Here is a 24,307-nt window from a genome sequence, read left to right on the forward strand (position 1 = left end):
TTCAAAACAATTACATAGTTAAATTGATTTATACTGCTTGCTACAATAATTGTTGAAAAAACACAACTTCTTACACCCTTATACCATTCGAAGAAGTTCTTCGAGATAAGCAAATTTGTGTGTGAAAAATAATTTCATTTATTTTTCTCGGAGATGGCTTCACTGATTTCTAGAAATTTAGACAGTTCTATGCTCTCATATAAGGTCTCTAAATTTTATTTGGATCCGACTTCTGGTTCCGGAACAACAGGATGATACATATAATGAAATTAAAATAATATCACTCATTTTTCTAGTAGACGACTGAACCAAATTCGTACATCTAACATTCAAATGAAAGGTCTTAAGGTACCATAAAAACTGCTTGTTTTTTAATCAGATCCGACTTCCGGTTCAGGAGATACTGAGTGATTGGTGTAAAAATTTCACAAAAATTAATCGCTTTTATCGGATTCACAGATTTCTGAAAATCGACAACCAAATAAACTTATTTCAGTTTTACCAGTATTAATTTTATGTGGAACGCACTACGATGTCTTTAAGATGGCTACACCGATTTTCAGAAATTTCGGGTTACAATACATTAGGCGAATTTAACTGATTTCGGCTACACCGATTTCCGAAAGTATCGGGAACAGAGAAGTTAAAAGAAGGCCAAAACGCTTTTAATAAACAAAAATTCAAATGAACTTACAAAATTGGTGAAATTTATCAGATTCTGACATTACAGGGGGATGGGTTTTTTTTTTTCAATTCAAACCGTCATAGAAGATGACAATACCAAAAAATCTTCAAAATTGGGCTCAAAACTATTTCAATTTATTCGTCATACTCATTCATGGCCATACGAAATGATTTTAGGTTATGCTGGTCTCCGAATACTGAATATTGTCCCGGGTTGGCGGTTCAATGCATAGGACGCTGGTCTTACAAGCCAGTTGTCGTATGTTCGAGCCCCGACCTGGAAGGATTCTTAGTGTCAGTAGGATCCATAGCCATGCAATGATTCTGTACACTTAAGAATCGGCTGCGAAGTCTGTTGAAACAGAAAGGCCAAAATCCACGAAAGGAATGTAATACCAAGACTTTGTTTTTGGTCTCTGAATACCGGTTCTGGAAGTACTATAAATAATGGCAAAAACTTTAAAGAGGAACTCACTTCTACATCTCGTGGAATGCTTAATCGATTGAAAGGAATAATTTAACGTAACATTTAGATTGAAAGGAATAATTTTAAGGTTTCGTTCAATTTATATCTTCATTTACAATTCATTTAAAACGACGGCCATTAAAACAGTTTCATGGAAACTAAACACAACGAAGAATATAATATAGGATTCGATAAGTATAAATTGGTTAAAAAAGTTGAGCTTAAAAAAGTTGGACACTGTCTAGATCAATTTTGGAAAAAAAACAAAGTATGCAAAGTGGCTTTTTGTGACAAAGTCTTCATGCCCAAAAAGTTTCATTCTAAACTGCGAATACGATTAGGCGCGAATTTCGTCACTAAAAGATATGATTGGATTTCGACCATGTTTTTTGTAACATTCGTCAAGTCGAACAATGGAATTGGTGTTTCAACTACCGTTTGAAACCGTCGTCCAAATGCTAGAAATGTACACTGGGGTAATACAAATTCCTCCTCGATACCAAAAGTATGAGAATACTATTTTTGAGTCGTTTACGGTTATATCACAAAGCTGAAAATCAGAACATAAATTGCTGATCACATTTCCGATGTCACGGAAAAAGAATGATATCTTTGGGGGACGGGTATAGCGTGATGGGATAGACGATGCCTTTCACGCAGCCCACCTGGGTTCGATTCCCAACCCCGTATATAGGGTCAGAAAACTTTTCTGACTCGAAGAGGCGAATGACCTTAAGGTTAAAACCTCTATAATTGTAACAAAAAAAATTATATCTTTGGTACAACTCGAGATATTCCCGATTGAAAACTGTTCACGCTTCTGCAAGATGAATTTTGAAAAGACGCCTCACAGTAGAGTAAGGCGTATTTACGTCAAAATATGTTTCCTCTTACTAACATAGTTATTAATACCTACTTCGAAAAAACGACCTTCCATGAAGTCGAATCTGAGGCGTGGTTTTGTCGGTAAGATTCAAACACTGATTGTAGCTGCGCAGTTTCTGTTTTTTCTTCTATTCCGAACACGACACGACTTCAAAAGATCAATCAAATAACAGAACCCAAATGCTGTCACCGCACAATCACAGCACCAACAGCTGACTCCAAACGTGAGTCCCACCGCAGAATTGACAGAACAAATCAAGTGGATAAAACAACGGCATACTGTCTCAATATTATTACAAATATCTATAAATAAAAGATATACAATCTCGCGATGTGAGAATTATTTGCATACAACAATACCCACCGTCGTCAGCGATATTTTGCTGTTGATGTTTATTTTTTCGAAATTCAATAAAACAACAATCGTGTTTGCTCGGATTCGGTTATGTTTTCAGTCAGTAAACTATTTTGCCGATTTATGTTGAATGTCTGCTGAAGGTGACAAATGTGATCATCAGAGTCGCGCATCTGTCATTACGTCAGTTTTGGAAGGCTGTCAACGAATCAGTGATTTGGCATTTTTTGGCTTCCCAAAACTTTCAGTTTACCCGTCATTAAAGAGTCATTAATGATTAATATTTAGAGTGTTAAACAAAACAATGACAGATTTGCCAAACGTCTAAACGTTAGATAATCAACTCCCTTCAATTCCGCTTAACCCTGAACAATTGTTTACCTTCCACGCACTGTATACCGTGAAAAGTCCACTAATAGAAGATTAATATTTGTTTGTCAAGGAACGAAGTAAACAAACGTGAGGCGCGCCATTTGAAATGCCGACCGTCAACCGTCGAGCACTCGGTAACTAATTCGCACCGGCAGTTTTACCTTAGCTTTCGCATAGCCTTGTCCGCTACTAGAGCTGCCTGCCTAGCTGTGTTGGGTTAACATATTTACACTTGAAGTGATGTCAATAGTAGCTCTCGGTTCACTTTGCCAAACACGCCAGCGGTGTGTGACTCCGATAAGTGGCTTCAGCACGATGCCTACCAGAGTGACCGAAACTTGGTAGTTCCAGTGGCAAGCAATATTAACCGCAACTAGAGCCGTCATTTGCATCATCCGACTCCCGACGGAGACATTTTTTTTGCGGCATCGGATGGTTTGCATTTCGCGACCGTTCAACTGAAACAATGTCAATTTGCTCAACACTCTACACGCACCTTTAGCAAGTGTCAGAAATCTTGAAAATGCTTATAATTAATATATATAATGTAGTTGAACATTGTTTGTTCCTTGTGATCGATGACATATCCATAGGGGATTTGTTTCACACTTCCGCACCATCCAGTCACGGTTTCCTCGACTTTCAACGAAACGAATGATCACGGATGTTGCATTGTTCTCCGGCAGTGAAAGTCATTCCAGTCCGATTGGTTACTGGGTTGTGAAAGCACGACTGGCAGCATCTTTCCTACGAAAAACGTTGCACAACGTGGGCTGCGTCGGGAGACGACCGGCGAAAACCGAGTTATTTGCGGTTTTCCCACCGTTATTAGTTACGCTCGCCGCTGTGGTACAACCGTTTTCGATTACTATGGTAGTTTGATTACAATTTCATGTTGTCTGGTACATGCTGTTCGCTGGCAACGGCAGGGAAGGATTAATAGTGTTTTGCTGTGCCTGTTAGTGCTAGAGTGAGGCTATTACAAATTACACTAATTTGCGAACAATCTCCAGTTGATTGGCGAGGTCCGGCTTGTAATCTTTTTAGTGCACCTGATTTATACGCTCGGTAGCTAACAAGTGTCCATTTACAGACACTTTTGCCTGCAGTTAATGAGTTGGATTGTTTTTTTCCCCTGTCAAAAACAAGAGAAAGACAATCACTTAAACTTTTTATTTTTCTGCCATAAACTAAAAGAATCAGACCAATTATCAAAAATATTACATTTACAGCAAGAGTTAGCTTATTAAATCGCGTTTTCAAGCGGCTAAATACTTAACGAGATTGAATTGGTTAATTTTCTCATCTACTGTTTAGAATAAATTATCCTAAAACAATTAATGGTTACTTTCTAAGATCACTATTTGAAACGCTGTCTTGTCTATTGTTTGTTGTAGAGTTGTTTTACTATCACTACTCGACTCGAGCACAATAAATCAAGAAAATTTACCCATAATGTTTTCGTATTTGAAACGTTAATTACAACACTATCAATATCGTCGCTGTTTAAGTCAATTCCTCTAGATGCCAAACCTAATCCGGTTTCCACCCCAGCCACTGTCGAATCGTTCGTTCGTAGCCTGTTACAGACCGAGTTTCTAACTCATTGAGTTTCAATGCCATTGGACTGAAATTCAGTTCAATTTCGAACCTGGTTCTTGCAGTGCTTTCACTCACACTACCACCGTTTAGTTAGTTCCAACTAATCTCAGTTTCGCGTAATATTTTTTTCTTTTAAAGCCACTATCTTGGCTCAGCTCCAGGTCACTCAAACAGAAACGATATTAGAATGACAGGTGTCTGAACGATTCCTAACTTGCTACTATGGATTTTAATAAGATAGCACTAGTCATGCAATGGTTCTGTAAACTAAGAATCGACTGCGAAGTTTGTTAAACACATTTTTTTTTGTAAGTCCACTCTCTGGGACCTTGAAGGTTTCCTGAATCGATTTTTTTTATGCCAAATGTCTTAGAATTATATGACACGTCGAGATTCTGTATTATGCTGTAAAATACTCTGTGATTTCGAAAAATTTTTAGGTTTCAGAAATCGAAATGTTTTTGTCTGATGTCGAATGTCTTAGAAATGCATGAAATATTTTCAAGATAACACCAGATCTTCATGTTTCATGCAATTCTAAGACATTCGGCGTAAACAAATATTTTCGACTTCAGAAATCTCAATATCTCATTTCCCAGAGAGTCGATTTTTCTCAAAAAACAATTTTTAGATGACACTAGATCTGGGAATTTCTGACAATTCTAAGACATTTGGCATCCAAATTTGTTTTTTGATTTCGGAAATTTTAAATTTTTTTTTCCAGTCTCACAGTCGAAATTTAAAAAAAAACCTTTGTTCATACACCTAGTGGTGTAATGATGCCTTTCTCATATTACTTATATTTTCAAACACATCGCTACAAGATTCTGTCAAGAAACGGTTATGTCAACAGATTTAAATGTGGCAACCCTGCACGCCGTACAAACTTGAACAAAGCACGCTGTATGCTAGGCGGTGGTGTTTTCTTGTTCCGTACCAGCACGTACCGATGTGTACTGGTTTTGCATCATTTTGTATGACAGTTTGAAAGTTTTAATTCTCATCGTCCTATAGTAAAGGATCTGGATGAAATTGCACAGTTCTCGCGCTTTAATATCATAACCGGAAGTAGGATCTCGATCAACTTTTTGAGAATTTTTTAAAGAATTTCAAGACCTTTCATTTGCATCTTAGGTTGTAAATATCGGAAATTGGAAATTGAGTGCGCATTTTCTCATAAATTTACGGAACCGAAAGGCTATGCAATCACTATGAAAACTGACTTTCGAACGGAGTCCCGGAGGCCGAATGTCATATACCATTCGACTCAGTTCGTCGAGGTCACAAAATGTCTGTGTGTGGGTATGTATACATATCTGTATGTATGTCAAAAAAATGTTCCTCGATTTTCTCAGAGATGACTGAACCGATTTTCACAAACTCAGATTCAAATGAAAGGTCTTATGGTTCCATCGATCTCTATTTAATTTTATCCCGATTTCACTTCCGGTTCCGGAATTACAATGTAATATGCACCAAAAAAATGTCACTCACTTTTCTCAGAGATGACGTGACTGATTTGCATAAACGTAGATTCAAACGAAAGGTCTTTATCTTTATCCGACTTCCGGTTCCGGAATTACTAGGCAATATGTGCAAATCTATGAGAAAAAGCGCACTCAATTTTCTCGAAAATTTCTCATCCGATTTTTGCAACCTACCCGCAAAGTTGATCCAGGTCTGACTTTCGGTTCTATTAAGTGAAAAACTTTTCAATTTCATAAATATTTTTTCAAAAGTGATGGCGAAACGAGGTGCAACTTTTTATAAAACTTACTGATATATTCATCTAGTTGGCAGACCTTGTTAGTTAGTGGAAGTTAGAAGTTTACTTTGGGACTACTAGTCCACGGTCTCCACTTCCGAAAGCACCGGTAATAGTGAAGAAAAGCTCCAAAAATCGGAACTCACTTCGACTTCTTAGCAACGGTTGAACCGATTTTCACAAATTATGATTCAAATGAAAGCTCTCAGTACCTTAAAAGATAATGTGAAATTTCATCAAAACTTTCAAACTGTCATACAAAATTATGCAAAACCGGTACGCATCGGTACCATGCTGGTAGGGAAGAAGAAAACCGCCTACCACACAGCGTGCTTTGTTCAATTTTGTATAGCGTACAGGATTGTCACATTCAAATCTATATTAACTTGACATATCAGGTGTACAACATTACTTCCGCCGTTTTTTTTTCCAAAATTAAATGCTTTATTGCGAAAAAGTGCTTACAGATGTATTATTCAAAGTATTGTCCGTTGCTAGCGACAACTTTCTCCCATCTTTTAGGCAATTTTCGGATTCCGGCTCGAAAAAATGAGTCCTCTTTTGACGCTATCCATGAAGCAATCCATTTTTCCAACTCTTCGAAGGATTGAAAATGTTAATGACGAAGTAGCATGCCCGGGCTTTTCCCATGATTTTGTGCGTTTAGGATTATCGTATCGAACCCACTTTTCATCACCGGTTACGATTCGATGCAAAAACCCTTTTGTCTTTGAAGCAGTTGCTCACATACAAATAGACGGCGCTCGATGTCCCTCAGTTTCAACTCGTACGGTACCCAGTTTCCTTCTTTCTGAATCATGCCCAGGGCCTTGAGACGTCTTGAAATGGCTTGCTGACTCACTCCCAACGATTCGACAAGCTCTTCTTGGGTTTGGCACGAATCAAGCAATGCTTCTAGTTGTTCATCTTTGAAGGTTTTTTTCTCTTCCACCACCATGTTTGTCTTCGACATCGAAATCACCATTTTAAAAACGTTGAAACCACTCCCGACACGTTCTTTTACTCAGAGCAGCATCACCGTTAGTTTCTGAGAGCATTCGATGCCCTTCAGCTGCATTTTTTTCGAATTGCAACAGAAAATTAAAACTTCCCGCAAATGGCGAGAATTGGGCACATAAACAGACATTTTCAAACGTGGATAATACGAAAACAAGAACAACTGTCACTGAAACGGCGATGATTATTCGTTAGACACTGTACGCACTCACTTTAAAGGCATTATCATCTATGTATTTTGACCAGCCTTAGCCGGTACAGCCACCTATCGGAAAACGGCAGAAGCAAAGTTGTACACCTGATAACTGTTTGCAAATTGAAAAGGTGATAGTAGTTTATACCAAAGAAAGTTTTTGATTTCATTTAAGTTTGAAAAAAAATCTTGACAGAATCTTCTGGTGATGTTTTTAAAAATATAGGTAACATGAGAAAGACATCATTATACCACTAGGTGAATTAGAAAAGGTTTTCAATTGGGTGTCACTTGTATTCCCAAACTATTGCACGTGTCAACATGAGCCAAACGGCATTTTACTCGTTATATGCCTCTAACGAAAGAAATCGAAGAATGACCGCCATTTTGTTTTTTCTTGGTGAAAATTTTTAATTCTAGTTCCGACCATAGTCAATTCGATACAGGATATGAAACTGTTTTACTTTTTGCTTTCCGATGAAATGATGACACCCACCAACAATTATTTGAAGGAGAAAAAGTTTATTTTTACCCCCAAATTTATGCTAGGTGCACAAAACCATTTTGCATGTTTACGTTTCGTCTTCGACTCATCAGTGCATCAGCAGATTATGCTCAATTGCTGACACAAACCCACGAATCATCATAATCCACTGAGCAGTTAATGCTATTTGCAAGACACTTTTCTAAAACTTGTTTCGTCCGAGACGTCAGTTTAGACGTTATACTTCGTGTGTAATAATCCGCTGATGCACTGATGGGTCGAAGACGAAACGTAAACATGAATTCGAACGAGTTTAAACAGAGCCGCAATGTTGAAAAAATAAATTTGTTTATGAAGTTTAATATATATATATATATATATATATATATATATATATATATATATATATATATATATATATATATATATATATATATATATATATATATATATATATATATATATATATATATATATATATATATATATATATATATATACTTCTATCTGTAATGTCGATAGTCGTTAAATTAAGTAGTTGTGACGCTGTACGTAATTTATGCAAACAAAATATTTGTTATGCAGTCAATATATCTTAAAGCATAGACTTAATTTTTCTTGAAAAAGGCCTACACCAAAGGCCGAAACGTCGGACAGTAAACAACATTTGTTTGCTTAAATAATGAGTGGAATTTAAAAAAAAAGCACGTTATTTTGGAGAAACCTGGCCTTAAACGCCAAAGACAAAGGTTCCCTCTTCTGATAAAAAAAATTAAGTCGATATCACTTATCGATCGCAAGCTAAACAGATTGTACATTAAAAAACTTACAAGAATTCACTATAAAGACAGAAGTCGAACCCACAACAGAATTGAAATACAACCCAAAAATTCTGAACGTTTACGGATACGGGTGGCCTTCAGAGTTGTGTTTCATAACATCTGAAATAATTCATTTGTTCGAATTTTTAAGGAACCATAAATTGTTCAGAAAAAGCATTTCACCATGATTTCAAAAGTCCAGTTCCGAACGACTGGCATGTACTCAATTTTTGTTCGAACATTCCGATTAATTCCTCCAATTGTGGCAATTGTGGATAAATATCCTTCAATTATGGGTAATTTTCAAAGTATGATACGAGGTCTGTTCAAAAAGTTCCCGGAATTTTTTAATTGCGCGCGTCTGGAGAGTCCGGTGGTCAAAATTTTTGTTTTATTGTGTTGGTACATATGTCCCTAATGTATGGTGAAATTTTCAGCTGTATTCATTGTTTACATTCTGTCTTGTAGCGGCTGGTGTAGACGTGTTTTTTGAGCTCGGCGATTTTTGTTAGTTTAAACAATGGAAGAATTGAAGAATTTGTATTAAATTTTGCGTGAAAAATGAAATAAAGTGTAACCAAGTGTGCGAAATGTTACAGAGAGCCTACGGTGAGTCTGCTATGAAAAAACAAGTGTTTACGAGTGGTATAAGCGTTTCCAAGATGGCCGCGAAGACGTTGAAGACCACGAACGCTTCGGTCGACCCAGCACGTCAATAATCGATGAAAAAGTGGGAAAAGTGGAAAAAATGATTATGGATGATCGCCGAATCACTATTAGAGAAGTTGCTGATGAAGTTGGCATATTAGTTGGCTCATGCCATCATATTTTTTCAAATGTTTTGGGCATGAAACGAGTGGCAGCAAAATTCGTTCCAAAACTGCTGAATTTTGATAAAAAAAACATACGCATTACCATCGCTCAGGAGCTGTTAAACGACGTCAACGACGATCCAAATTTACTTGAAAGGGTCATAACTGGTGATGAAACATGGGTGTACGGTTATGATGTCGAAACAAAAGCACAATCGTCCACGTGGAAGCACCCAACGTCACCAAGACAAAAATCGCCGAGCTCAAAAAACACGTCTACACCAGCCGCTACAAGACAGAATGTAAACAATGAATACAGCTGAAAATTTCAACATACATTAGGGACTTATGTACCAACACAATAAAAAAAAATTTGACCACCGGACTCTCCAGACGCGCGCAATTAAAAAATTCCGGGAACTTTTTGAACAGACCTCGTATATCAAATTTACCGTAATATAACAATTGCGAAAATACATATTCACAGAATTCAAAACAATACTTCAAAGTGACATTGTTAAATTCTTCTTTATACAATAAACGTGAACATGTGACAACATACATGAATTCCCTTTTGCTAGTTTAGCTAAACAACACTCAAAATCACTGTGTACCTTCATTGCCATGTACAAAAGAAATTCTCGAGAGAAGCTGACAAACACAGAAAATATGATGAACCCGAATGGACAGCATCAGTCAGAGCAATATGCTTTATCGTCTAAATGAAATGCTTTTTACATTTCTATATCTCGTGGGTAAATGTAGTAGCATCGCTGCATAAAACAACTTGTGTACTAGTACATTCTTATCTCGGCAATGCAATGAGCTTCAAATGAACCAGCATCACAGGGATGTCACCAAACGATACCATGCAGGCACTTCAAAGATGTGTAACTAACTATTCTTAGACTTGAATTGTCAGCATACCATCGGCATAGAGTTGAACAGCTGAGATTTTATTATTCAGGACTTTGACTAAGATGGAATGTCTGGTTTGTTGTTATTCATACCATATACAACGTTACGAAACGAACCTCTACTAAAACAATCAATGTCAGCGCCATCACTCGTTCAATGAAGACATTTTTCAAATTTTATAGTCGTGACTGTTCGAACCTGAACTCACGTCTCGGTTACTCGAGCTTATCGAGCAATTAATTCTGAAATTCATTCTCTAAGCCATCAAGGGCCGTAACTACAGTTTGACTACATGATCAGGAGGAGGTTAAATTTTCGAAAAGATTTAAACAGAGGTGATGGGATACAATCAAAATCATAGTAAAGCTGCCTCTCTAGTAAAACAATAAAGAATGTTAAAGAACACACGGGACCGACACAACCGTGAATGCTAATGTCTGCGTTTAATTTAAACGTCAAGGGGAGAACGAATAAACAGAACAAACATAGAACCCCGGATCGGATGAAGGAAGCATAGGCCGGTTTTCCGTAGAGTTATGACTCTTACCTGACAGCAACCCGTACGGAGGATTCTTTATCGTCGTCTGCCATCTTGCCACTTTTGAAAGTGTTCTCTTCGTTTCTATTCTGTATGGTTGTTGATTTTGGTCAAATATTTATGCTTTCGACGTATTTCCTCCCGACAAAAGTGAGCAGATAACGATGCGACGGTTACAATTTGAATATCCTGGCCGGAAAGTGCTGGATCCCTGTTGTAAAATGGAAAGAAAAGAAAAATAAATACGTGAGTATATGAATTCATGTAATATTCATCGATGAGAATAGATTGCATTTTCTCTCGTACAATGCCTGGGAACAATCAACGCCACATTTTTCATCGAGCCTTCAAGAAAACATGAAACAAAACATTGCAACGATTGCATGTTTATGCATGTGATTCGACGTTCTCTTTTCGGCAGCGAAACAGGGTCGTTTTGTTAAGCATCAATTAGCCTTTCCTCGTGATGTGCATTTACCATTGTACCAACAACCGAACATTAGATGCGTACAAGCTTAACACAATCACGAACGTTTGCTAAAGCATCATTGGTTTTCAATTTCATCGACCGCAGCGAAATACTATGGTTTGCCGCGCTCAAATTGTTTGTTACTGCAAAAAAATAATTGCGCCTATTGGTAAGACTATGCCTTTCACTGAGAAGCAAAATTTATCTTATTTCTTCTCACAATACACTTAAAAGTATTCTACACACTTAAAAATTTTTACATCTTATTAGATGCACATAAATGGAGCGTCGCAATTCACGCAACTTTCCGTGGAAGAACATTTAATATTGTGTCTAAAACTCCATGACATGAAATTCATTGAAATAAAAAAAAAGAATTTTGTAGCAACCCACCGCGACTTGAACCGAGGAATCATTGGATCGCAAGTTCGTCTGTTAATCGACTGAGCCACAGAAGCATGCATCTGTTTGGCTGGTAAAATGTGCATTTAAATTTATACAGTCGCACCTGCTAGTAGAACGCAAGTTACAGTCGAAACCAGTAAAATTCAAGCTCATCTAACATTAAGTCATTACAAATAAAATTTTCCGTCATTTGACAAATTAGGTCTTTATGAATTACATCGTATGAAGGATTAAGTCACCTGTAAAATTCAAATTTTTTTAGACTGTAGAATTAACAAAACCGCCGAATGTTTGATCTAATAAACTTCAGTTTCCGTGGAGACGAATCGAGAGCGAACAATAGTAATTTTTCAACAGTTTTACTATCGAAGGAAATCGAAAATGAGATTTTTGACATTGTACCAACGACAAGACCCGGATCTGCCATCTTTTTACAATCCGTGAAACGTTTATTCATTTGTTGAGTTTATTTATTATCATCTGGTGAAAAATTCTGAAATTTTTTATCCCGTTTTGTAAAGAATGAATCTTATTAGAAAATATATTTTGATAAGAACTCTCTATTACTAATAAGAGGAATTCTCTATAAAATCAATATCGCTTTGTTGTGCAATTGGAATGCATTCATTTATTCAGCACAATAGATCGTTCAACACGGCAGCCAAGATGTAGCATAAAGCCAGCTGTACAACGTGTTTAATTTATCATTCCGGTTTTCCATACCATCCGCTTGTAAATTCCTAAATATTTTTTTCGATTGAAAGAGATTTGGGACAGTTGGATGAATTGATTTGCTTATCGACGATATCCAACTAACCCTTGTAATCAATAATCATAAACTGGCTGCAAAACAGCTTTATATACGCACCGAAAATTCTTTCAGCTCAAAATCAGCAATTTAATAGCCTATGTTTTGTAAGTAGATCAGAATTTAGAATTCTAAAAGACCATTCATAAACCTGGCGCACCTTCTTGCGAACGTTCCTTATTAAATTCCGTACAGACTTCTTGGCGACAAGTTTTGACACTTTTTTCCAATCTTTTGCGAACTGTTGAATGGTTTCGGCTGCCGAGACATGTTTCCTAAGATGTGCCTTCTTTAATGCCCAAAATTCCTCAATTGGTCGAAGTTGTGGGCAATTTGGTGGATTCATATCTTTTGGGACGAAAGTGACATTTTTGGTAGTATACCATTCTACCGTTGATTTCGGGTAGTGGCAAGAAGCAAGATCTGACCAGAAAACAACAGGATCCTTGTGGCTTCGAATCATGGGTAGAAGTCGTTTTTGTAAACATTCCTTGATGTATATTTCGCTGTTCATTGAAGCAGTGGTGATGAAGGGTTTCGATATCTTACCGCAGCTACAAATTGCTTGCCAGACCATAGCTTTTTTACCAAATTTTTCGACTTCAATCGATGTCTCGGACTGGTTTAACACTTGTCCTTCTCGCACCGTATAATATTGTGGTCCCGACAAGGATTTGTAATCGAGTTTCACGTAGGTTTCGTCGTTCAGGATTATGCAGTTCAAATTTCCAGTAAGAATCGTATTGTACAGCTTTCGAATCCTCGGCCTGATCGATGCTTCTTGTTTCGGATTACGTTTTGGTTGTTTCTGCTTCTTATAGGTTCGAAGATTCAGATTTTCTTTTTTAGCACGAAGAACATTTGACTTCGAGGTCCCCATTTTTTTGGCCACATCCCGAACTGAAACCTCCTTCTTTTGCTCGAACGCCTTAAGTATACGTTTTCCAACTGAGGGTTAGCAGGACCTTTTTTTCGACCCGTTTTCGGTTTATCCTCAAAGGCTTTTTCACTTACTCCTTCCATTTTTGCTATCTTTCTTAGTGACAGTCCACGTTCTGTGCACCGTTTGTACACAATTTTTCGACGTTGTTCTGCTGAAAGTCCACGCATTTCGAAACAAACTAATGAAAACGAACAAACAACTGCACAAGTGGTTAGAGAAGAGTGTAAACAACAGGACGCAGCAATTAAAATTGACAGATTCTGAACCATTGCGAAATGGCAGCGGTTTTTGGTTGCTTCCATACTTTCTGGGACAGTCTTTATGGAATAGATTGATTTCGTTCTGGAAAATTTCGGCGTCGTTGATATTTCTAATTTCCAGAGTTTCATGTCGTCTGCATGCCTATTTAGATATTTGAGTATAAAGGAAATGTAGTTTATATGCAAGATGAAAAAATAAGGTACTAGGTGAGAGCCCTGAGGTACGCCAGGTGTTGCAATAATTGGTTCGGACAGAATATTATGAAAGAGAACTACTTGTACACGTTGTGTTTGAATATGAATCGAGCCATTGTAGTAAATTGTGTTCTATGCCACATTTCTGCAGTTTATATAATAGTAAAGGTATTTCGATACGGTCGAAAGCTTTGCTAAAGTCGGTGTATAAAAAATCGGCGACCTTTTAAAAATCCATGCTACTTATTTGTTATTAAAGTTTCAAATAAATCAGGAATGCTTGAAATAATGGCTATTCCACGGTAGTTTCGAATATCAGTCTCGAGCCTGATTTGAATATTGGTACAAGAAAAGATGATTTCCATTTTTCAGGAAAAATACATTTATAGTGATAAATTGAAAAGTTGTAGATTTTTTAAGAATATAGGTGATATTCCATCCGGTCCAGGTCCTTTTGAGGAATCTAGGTTAGTAATGGTGGTTTGGAATTTGTTGTTCGAATTATTTTTACGAGTGATTCGCTAAGTTCATATGCAGATAACGAAGCGCTTCTTCTAAACAAGCTTGAAAACAAATCGAAGGTTTCGAATTTGATGCTCAGTTCTTCACCATTCGATTAATTTCATATGAATTTAGCCGAAGACGAGCGTATAAAGAAAAACATCTTCGTCGTTCAAAAGGTATTGCACTTCTGAGAAGACCACAATTTTATTAGAGCCCACACATGGTAAAATTTCCTTGAACTACTGACAAACATACTCTGCAACAACAGTCGACATCAATATGCATACCACCTGCATATCAAATTGATTAACAACTGATCGTGCGCTGAATTTTCGTTTACCCGTGCCGCGTCCTTTACTTTGCAACTACAAACTTCGAACAACTATAAACATCGGACAACCGAAAACAGCACGCTTAGCGTTAGCGTGAAGAGGTTGTTCGGAAACCTCTTCAGTCATAAACTCTAGTCACGCTCTGGCGCCTACAACTTTCAAATGGGACCATCAATTCGCGATTACTGTCAGGGAAATCTGCCCACATGGGGTTTGGGTGATTATTGGGTGCGATGTTCAGCTCTATCGTTATCCTACCTAACATGGTCGACCGTTGACGATTTTACATCAATAAATCATTCCTATCGGTTTTTCTCCAAATGAATCATTCTATTCCAAACTACCGCATGAAACAGTAGCCGCGAGATTTTCAACCTCAGCGGTAAACAAATTATCACCCGTTCGCTTGGTGCGGTGATAATTATTTCGTTGCTCCAAGCCTTTCGTGATGGCGTCAATCATCTGCGAAAACCGCTTGTGTAAGTGTGTGGTAATTATTATCGCACTGGGATAATTTTTACGAGATTGGCTTCTGAACTAGGAGATAGAGAATACGGTTGAGAATCCCGAACAAATTCGAATCACATCAGCTACAATTTGTTATGTGTTGTTTAGTTTCGTTTATGAAAAAAAAAACGAAAAAAAGTTTAACGACAATCGGTTAATTAAAATGAAACCGTCTAGAACAATAGAGCCCAATAATAACTCATCATGACTCGCACGTTTCAAAACGCGACTGGTTTTCACCACTACCTAGTAGTTCGTCCATCAAAAACCTGCTAATGAGTAATTATAATTAAAAATTCAATTAACGTCTTACATTGAGTTACTTCCACTCGGCAACGTTTCAGACCGTATAGCATTTGAGTAATGCATTTATTATACACTCATTCTCTCGCACTGTTAAACGTACTTTTGTCATGGTTAGTAAGTTAACTGAAGTGAAGGTGGTGGTAATGTTAGATGGACTTTTAAGAATGTAATTTTATTGTTTGGTTTCTTTCTTAATTAGAAAAAAATAGAATTAAACTAGCTTCAAAGAATGGAATAACATATCAAAACTTGTACAAATATCAATTAAAAATTATGTGCATCACTCCATCATAATTAGATCACGAGTGCACGCATACGATTCCGCACCGTTTATCGAACACATATCATCTATAAATACACCCGATGGTCACGCATTTCAACGCGAATCAGTTCGTTTCTAGTCAATGACACACATTCATTGGCACTCGTTTCAAAGCCTCCCGACTTATGAAGCACCTAACTAACGTGGATGGTGGATTAAAACTTTTCATTTATCTAAATTAATTGTAACATATAAGTTTACAACTGCCACCTACTTGAACAATCGCAGCAGGATCTCGTCCCATTCGACCGAAACACCGAGCGAATTCATGAAGGTACCACCTATTTTGAAGTAGTACAAAAAAAAGCGCTAACCTTTTCCCAACTTCCACAGAGACAACGCCTTGTTGACAGCCGCCCGTCCAGACGGTAGCGTAACACTTGAAAATATACTGCGATGTCGCCTACGACAGTTCACCGCGTTGCTCGAAACGCCATTCCCAGTCTGCCATAATTCGAATTAGAAATCAAATACTCGACTGTGCAGGTAAGCTCTCGACGATAACGAGCAGAAAAAAAATGGGTGTAGGTGCTATTGAGGTAACATGGATACTAGTTTCTCTTTATCCCTATTACTAGGTGGAATGAATAAAGTACCCTCCTTGGGAATGAAACAAATGTTTTAGATTTTTTTAAGCAATTAAGTAAATCATCACAGATACGCGTTTTCCTACGACTTTCCAATTTTTCGGTCTGGTTAGAAAAGTAAGTTTCCGGTAGGTCTGCAAAATACTTTTCCGCGGCGTCGATGATCTTTTCTATACTTTTTGCCTTTCTCATATAGAAAGGCTATACAATCACTGTGAAAACCGACTTTTGATCCAAGGCATATACCATTCGACTCAGCTCGACGAACTAAGCAAATGTCTGTGTATGTGTGACAAATATTGTCACTCACTTTTATAGGAGATGGCTTAACCGATTTTCACAAACCTAGGTTCAAATGAATTGTCCTATGGTCCCATACAAAGTTCCTGAATATCATTTGGATCCGACTTCCGGTTCCGGAATTACAGGGTGATGTGCACCAAAAATGTGAAAATAATGCCATTCACTTTGCTCGGAGACGGCTGAACCGATCTTCACCATTTCAAATTCAACTGAAAGATCTTAAGGTGCCATAAGAATTGTAAGTAGGATGCTTTGTGTAAAAATGACAATTTCAAGAATATTTTTTTCATTGGATACCTCTTAATATAGGCTAGTGAATTTCTTTAGTTTGCAGACCATGAAAGCGAAATAAACCATCGATAGTTGATTTAAAGTAATAAATGATTTGGTAAAATTTTTCCAAGTCCGACTACCAGTACATTTTTTCCAAAATTCGAATCGCCATAGAGAATTTAAAAAAATAAATAGTTGGTTGAATGAACCGAAAAAAATGGAAACCGAATGGTTGGTAAACGACTGGACAATGCGCAATTCAGGCCCCAATGTGGTTCATAGCCTCTTGTCCAGTAACTCCTATCCCTACCTCCCCGCGGTGCCGGCTGGGGTGCGAGTAACCATGGGAAAGATCGGGTAACCAACCCCGGTGGGACCCTGGTCGTATGCTGACAGGGAAGGGGGGGCTTGCCCTCTCTTTACAGAGAGCAAGCCTACCCGAGCGTATATTCCCATGTTGGGGCGGCTCGAAACAGCGTCTGTTCTCCATGTTAGGAGCGGCTGATTACCGTCCTTGTGTCAGGGACTCTAAACAGTGCTGACACGATGGCCCTCCGGCGAGACAGGAGGTTGGTTCAGGCCTAACAAGTCGCCCGAAAAACACTTGTTACGAATAATCAAGATATAAGTACGACTCGGAATAATCGGCAAAGACCTACGCAACGAACAAAGGACTACGATTGGAAACTTGGCACATTGAACTGCAAATCGCTTGGCTTCCCAGGATACGACCGAATGCTGCATGATGAGCTTCAAATCCGCGGCTTCGATGTCGTAGCACTGCAGGAACTTTGTTGGACGGAACAGAAGGTGTGGAAAAGTGGGCATCGAGCGGCTACCTTCTACCAGAGCTGTGGCACAACCAACGATCTAGGAACGGGATTTGTAGTGTTGGGCAAGATGCGCCAGCGCGTGATTGGGTGGCAGCCAATCAGTGATAGAATGTGCGTATTGAAGATCAAGGACCGTTTCTTCAATTACAGCATCATCAACGTGCACTGCCCACATGAGACGAGACCCGTTGACGAGAAGGAAGCATTCTACGCGCAGCTGGAACAAACCTACGACAGCTGCCCACGGCGGGATGTAAAACTCGTCATCGGCGACATGAATGCTCAGGTAGGCCGAGAGGCAATGTACAGGCCCGTGATCGGGCTGGAGAGCCTGCACGAGGTAACAAACGACAACGGCCAACGATGCGTGAACTTTGCAGCCTCCCGAGGAATGGTAGTTCGAAGCACCTTCTTCCCCCGCAAAGATATCCACAAAGCCACCTGGAGATTACCTGATCAACATACGGAAAATCATATCGACTATGTTCTCATCGACGGGCGATTCTTCTCCGACGTCGTCAATGTCCGCACTTACCACAGTGCCAACAACGCCGGGACTCAATCTCGAGCAGCTACGTAGCGTTCGTACGCGCAACAACTGGAGCTAGTGATACCAACGGAAAAGCAGCTTGGCGCGGCGACTTTTGAAGACGGCTGGAGGAACATAAGGTCCGCCGTGAGTAGCACTGCTGCAACCGTTCTAGGTACGAGGTTATCGAATCGAGGAAATGACTGGTTTGAAGGCAAATGTCAGCAGTTGGTCGAAGAGAAGAATGCAGCAAGGGCGAGGATGCTGCAACACCGCACTAGAGCGAACGAGGAACGATACAGATGGGCACGGAACAGACAGAATACGGTTTTCCGGAAGAAAAAGCGCCACCAAGAAGACCAAGATCGCGAAGCGATGGAACAGCTGTACCGCGCAAATGACACACGGAGGTTCTATGAGAAGGTGAACCGCTCACGTAGAGGCTACACGCCACAGGCCGAAATGTGCAGAGATACCAGTGGTAACCTCACGAACGAACGTGAGGTGATCGACAGGTGGAAGCAGTACTATGACGAGCATCTGAATGTCGAAGCACAAGATACAAAGAACGGTACAGGAATCAATCTGGGCGCACGCTCGGCCGACGACAGATTCCCAGCCCCTGATCTGTCGGAGATAAGTGAGGAGATCGGCAAGCTGAGGAACAACAAAGCCGCGGGCAATGACCAGTTGCCAGGCGAGCTGCTCAAACATGGAGGAGAGGCACTGGTTAAAGCGCTGCACTGGATGATTTCTAGGATTTGGGAGGAGGAGATTCTACCACAGGAATGGATGGATGGAGTTGTATGTCCCGTCTACAAAAAGGGCGATAAGCTAGACTGTTGCAATTACTGCGCAATCACATCGCTGAACGCCACCTACAAGGTACTCTCCCAAATCCTTTGCCATCGTCTATCACCAATAGCTAAGGAACTCGTAGGGCCGTACCAAGCGGGATTTACTGGAGCCCGCGCCATCACGGATCAAATACTCGCGATAAAACAAATACTCCAGAAGTGTCCGGATAAACTGACGCGATTGGTTAAAGCAACGATGGATAGAGTGATGTGCTACGTCCGAGTATCTGGGACGCTTTCGAGTCCCTTCAAATCTCGGAGAGGGCTACGTCAAGGTGATGGACTTTCTTGTATCTTGTTCAATATTGCCCAGGAAGGTGTGAATCGAAGAGCGAGGCGTGACACGAGTGGTACGATCTTCCGAAAATCCGTACAACTTTTTGGCTGCGCTGACGATATTGATATTGTGACACGTAACCTTGAGAAGATGACAGAAACCTACATCGGACTGAAAGCTGAAGCTAGGCGTATCGGACTGGCCATAAATGCGTTGGAAACCAAATACATGAGAGGAAGAGGCTCTAGAGAAGAAACACTACGCCTCCCACCATGAATATTGATAGACGGTGACGATATCGAGGTGGTTGACGAGTTCGTGTATTTGGGCTCACTGGTGACCGCCGATATGACACCAGCAGAGAAATTCATAGACGTATTTTGGCAGGGAATCCTGCATACTTTGGACTCAGAAAAACCGTCCGATCGAGAAAAGTACACAACCGCACGAAATTGACCATCTACAAAACGCTAATTAGACCGGTTGTTCTCTATGGCCACGAGACCTGAACTATGCTGGCAGAGGACCAACGCGCCCTCAGTTTTTTCGAAAGAAAGATACTGAGGACCATCTATGGCGGAGTGCAGATGGAAGACGGAACGTGGAGACGGCGTATGAATCACGAATTTCAACAGCTGCTAGGAGAACTACCTATCGTACGGACAGCTAAAATCGGACGTCTACGGTGGGCTGGGCATGTCATAAGGATGTCGGACGACAGCCCAGTGAAAATGGTTCTAGAATCTAATCCGACTGGTACAAGAAGAAGAGGAGCGCAGCGAGCAAGGTGGATCGATCAAGTGGAGGGTGATCTCAGAAGCATCCGTGCCTTGAGTGGCTGGCGACGAGCTACCATGGACCGAGTTATGTGGAGACGTATGCTTGATACAGCAAAGGACACCCCAGGTCTATAGCTGTTAGGTAAGGTAAGCATACTTGGGAGAGGAGCTTTGCTAATTTCATATGGACTTAGCGAAGTACTCAACAAAATAAAAAATCAACTGAGCAACAGATTTGAAATTACCGTAACTAATTAGCAACAAATTATTCACCAATTTGCGTGAATCATCGGCGAGAGGTGCCTCGCTAAGTTCATGCTCATAAATTCTACAAGATTTAGCTTTTTAGCTCCAGTTTCGAAAATTAAATAAATCAATAGTCGCTTTGAGTAAATTTTATATCTAATATCCGTGTCCATTATTAACATCACAAAGCTTACGAAAAATTCCTCTCGTTATGTAGACTGAGCGTAAATAATTTCTCCCTTTCTTATCCTTCAATTTTCCTTGTGAACTATGTGGATGGGAGTGGCCTGCGGGGTGACTTGAAATGTTGAGAAGTTTTCTCATTGCTATGGAAAACTGTGGTGCATCAGTTTTTGTATCTTATTATATTGTTCAATTTTAAATCAATGTATTCAGTCTGGTCGAAAAAAAAATCAAAAACAGTTCGTACAAGCAATATCAGAGTCACCCACGTAATGCCCTGTGCGTCGGTTAACGAAAAATAGCAATGAGATTTCCCCCTTTCGAAAATATATCCGTTGTGCACTGGTAGAAAAAGCAAATCATCACTCGTGCGTCGAATGGCATTACAAACAGTGTAGCTAAATATCAGTAGAAGTATGGCGTTTCTGACTAATATGTCTGCTCTCTGTGTAACTTGTACAAAAAGAAACGTCCGATAGCTGGTTTTCGCTACTGAGGGTCCGATGTTCGTGAATCGCATTGAAGGTCAAAACTGTTTTATTCGTTTTGGCTACTGGCAAGCTTCGAACACACTGCACATACACTTCACAAAATGCTTTGATGTGAATTGTGTACAACTGAAGTGGGGTTGCGTTTCGATAACTTTGCAATATTATTATTTACTGGTAAAACAACCAGCAAACAGCCGAACGCAATGCCGAAGTAGAATTGTCTCTAGCGTTCGAATGCACGTGCCTCCTTGCTTGCTGGGCAGTCAACTGGCTGGGCCTTTTAACTTAATTGCTGGATCATTATTTCACCGCTACAATCCGGCTGCGGATTCGGATTCGATAACCTCTGGCACCTACTTAGCCTACCGATTGGTACTTTCTATACTTATCTACAGGAAGCCACGATGATGCTCATTTGGTTCCATGCAGACCAAACACCGAATGCCGAGCATTTCTGTTTTACTGTGCGATTTAATAATTGCCAAACAGTAATGGCATTGCGAGTTCAGTTTCACGAAACCGAATGATCCGCAAGTAAAATTTCGATGCCCGATTTCGTGGAATTTTCGTGGCATGTTGTGCCACCGCCGTCAAGCAGCCCACCGGTTTTCGTAACCATCTCCTCGTAACTGGGCTGAATGGGCATGCCGGTTGTATGTCTATCGATCGATCGATCGGCCGGTCAGTGATGTTGCCTTGTTTACTATGAACCGATCACTAGAAAGAAGCCTACAAACTGTTCATAATCGATGTACGGGATTGTTTTTTTTTTCTGGACAACTTTTTGAGACAGAACAATTTGATGATTGTCTTATCGCATCAACACTAGGTATGACTCAAATATTAGTCACGAATTAGTGTAAGGATATTTTTTAATTTATTGAGCCCCAATTATAACCAGTTTTCGGACATTTCGTTTGACTCCTTCCATCGAGTTATGCTCATATCCTTGGGCACCACTTGGACGTTGTTTACGGCATACCTTGTTTCCGCTTTGGCAAGATGCAAAATCCTTCCAAAACAGGTCGGAACATTTGTGTTGCTCGAGGACGTTTTACAAGGTACACCTGCACTGAAATTTCTTGATGAATGGTCCAGGTCGCGATATGAATGTCGCTCTCCAATCCACAGGAACAGATGACCAGCCAAACGAGTATTTTTTGACGTAGGACTATCGTCTATCGTTACTATGCTCACTTGGGTGTATTTTCAAAATTTCACGACATGAAAGTGTAGCGAAATTACTCCAGATTTGATTTCTTAATAAGTTTTTCTCTGATTGAGTATTTTCTCTATTTATTCCACGAAACGAATGGAAAAAAATGTAAGATTGTTGTTAAACGATATAATAATAATAAACGATATAAGATTGTTGTTAATACCACGTTTAAGGAGTGTATCGAAAAGTAGTTAGCAACATTGATTATTGAATAAAAAAGCGTAAAAAACATATTTTGACATCAGTTTTCGATATATTGTAGAAAAATTACACTTTTATGCATTTCACTGATTATATTGAAGAAAATCCTAGTTTCTGTGAAACGCTCGCACTTTGGGCTTGACATTCTTCATTAAACTCTGCACAGTCACTTTTGTAACTTTTCTGGTGGCAGCTGTCCAGTTTTTTTTTTAACTCCTGCATGTTTTGGGACACTGTACCTTCCTTCCGAAAGTGCCGCTTGACAATTGCCCAATATCTTTCAATTGGCCGAAGATCCGGGCAGTTCGGTGGGTTGATGTCCTTTTCCACGAATTGTACATTATTTTATGACAACCAATGTAGAACGGAGTTGGCGTAGTGGGCTGAAGCCAAATCTGGCCAGAAGAGAGGAGGAGCCTTATGCTTTCTGTACAGTAGCAGCATTCTCTTTTTCAAACATTCTTCCTCGTACACCTTGGCGTTAATTGTGCCCTTCGTGAAGAAAATCGACGACCGCAAACCACAGGTACAAATTGCTTGCCAGACCAGCACCTTCTGCCCAAACTTTTTCATCGTCACCTTAGTGTCAGCGTCGTCCAGGTCCTAGTACACCGATTTCGTATAATATGGCGGTCCGGGCAGCGCTCGAGAGTCTTCCTGGGCGTAGGTTTCGTCGTCGATCAGGATGCATCCGTCTTTATTCTGTAGAATCCGGTTATACAGTTTTCGCGCTCTTGTTTTGGCCTGAACTTGCTGTACCAGGGACTTCGTCGGCACCTTCTGTTTCTTGTACGTTTTCAGGGAGTTCGAACTTTGATCCGTTGAATCATCCCGATACTGGTGTTGAACTCCTGATGTACTCAACCACTTTTAAGTCCCGGCCGGGCTGGCTGGGACCTGTTTTCCTACCGGATCGGGGCAAATCCTTCATGGAAAGGGTCTAACCGAACTTTTTTATTATCGTTTATTTATACCCGGCTTTAACCAAGTTGCGGTCGTTCGCCGGGTCTAACCAAACTTCTCGATAATATTTTTGACACTGGTGTGGTGCACTTTCACCCGTTTTGCAATTTCGTTGTACGTGACACCACTTTCTGAGCACCAAGTATGCAGAATTTTCTTTCGCGTTTCCGGATCAATTCGACTCATCATTGAAACGATAAACCGTACCGAAACCAATCGATTGCGCAGCTGTTATTGACATGTAAACAAACATGTTACCGCAAAACACGCTGCAAAAAATTAAGCCATTTTAGAGTAATAACTGTTTGAATGTTGCTAACTACTTATCGATACAGTCCTTAATATGATCCAACTTTATTTTAATGTGCTATAACGGTTGATCTGAGTTATTTGATGTCTTCTCGACAGTTACTCAACTTAGAATAAAAATTCGTTTTAAGTGACAAACCATGTTCCAAAACTTACTGTAAATTAAGCTCCCAAATAAATAATTTTCTTCGCATTTCACCTATGGTTTATCAGTGCTTAAAGCAGTTCAAATTGAACTCCCATTGTCACCTAGCAGTTCAATTTAAACCGCTAAGTTTACATTAACTATGTAAA

General features: G+C 39.6%; 1 protein-coding gene across 14 annotated transcripts in view; it reads right to left on the reverse strand.

The window, feature by feature from the left end:
- Positions 1 to 24,307, reverse strand: part of LOC131430508 (kinesin-like protein KIF21A) — a 140,174-nt gene that overhangs the window by 104,670 nt on the left and 11,197 nt on the right. For all 14 annotated transcript variants that reach the window (XM_058595549.1, XM_058595544.1, XM_058595546.1 and 11 more), the window contains one exon: positions 10,922 to 11,123. In XM_058595549.1, the coding sequence (XP_058451532.1) occupies positions 10,922 to 10,965 (44 nt within the window). In that variant the 5' untranslated portion in view covers positions 10,966 to 11,123. The remainder of the gene's footprint in view (positions 1 to 10,921; positions 11,124 to 24,307) is intronic.

Source organism: Malaya genurostris, chromosome 2, assembly GCF_030247185.1.
Source record: "Malaya genurostris strain Urasoe2022 chromosome 2, Malgen_1.1, whole genome shotgun sequence".
Taxonomy (NCBI): Eukaryota; Metazoa; Arthropoda; class Insecta; order Diptera; family Culicidae; genus Malaya; species Malaya genurostris.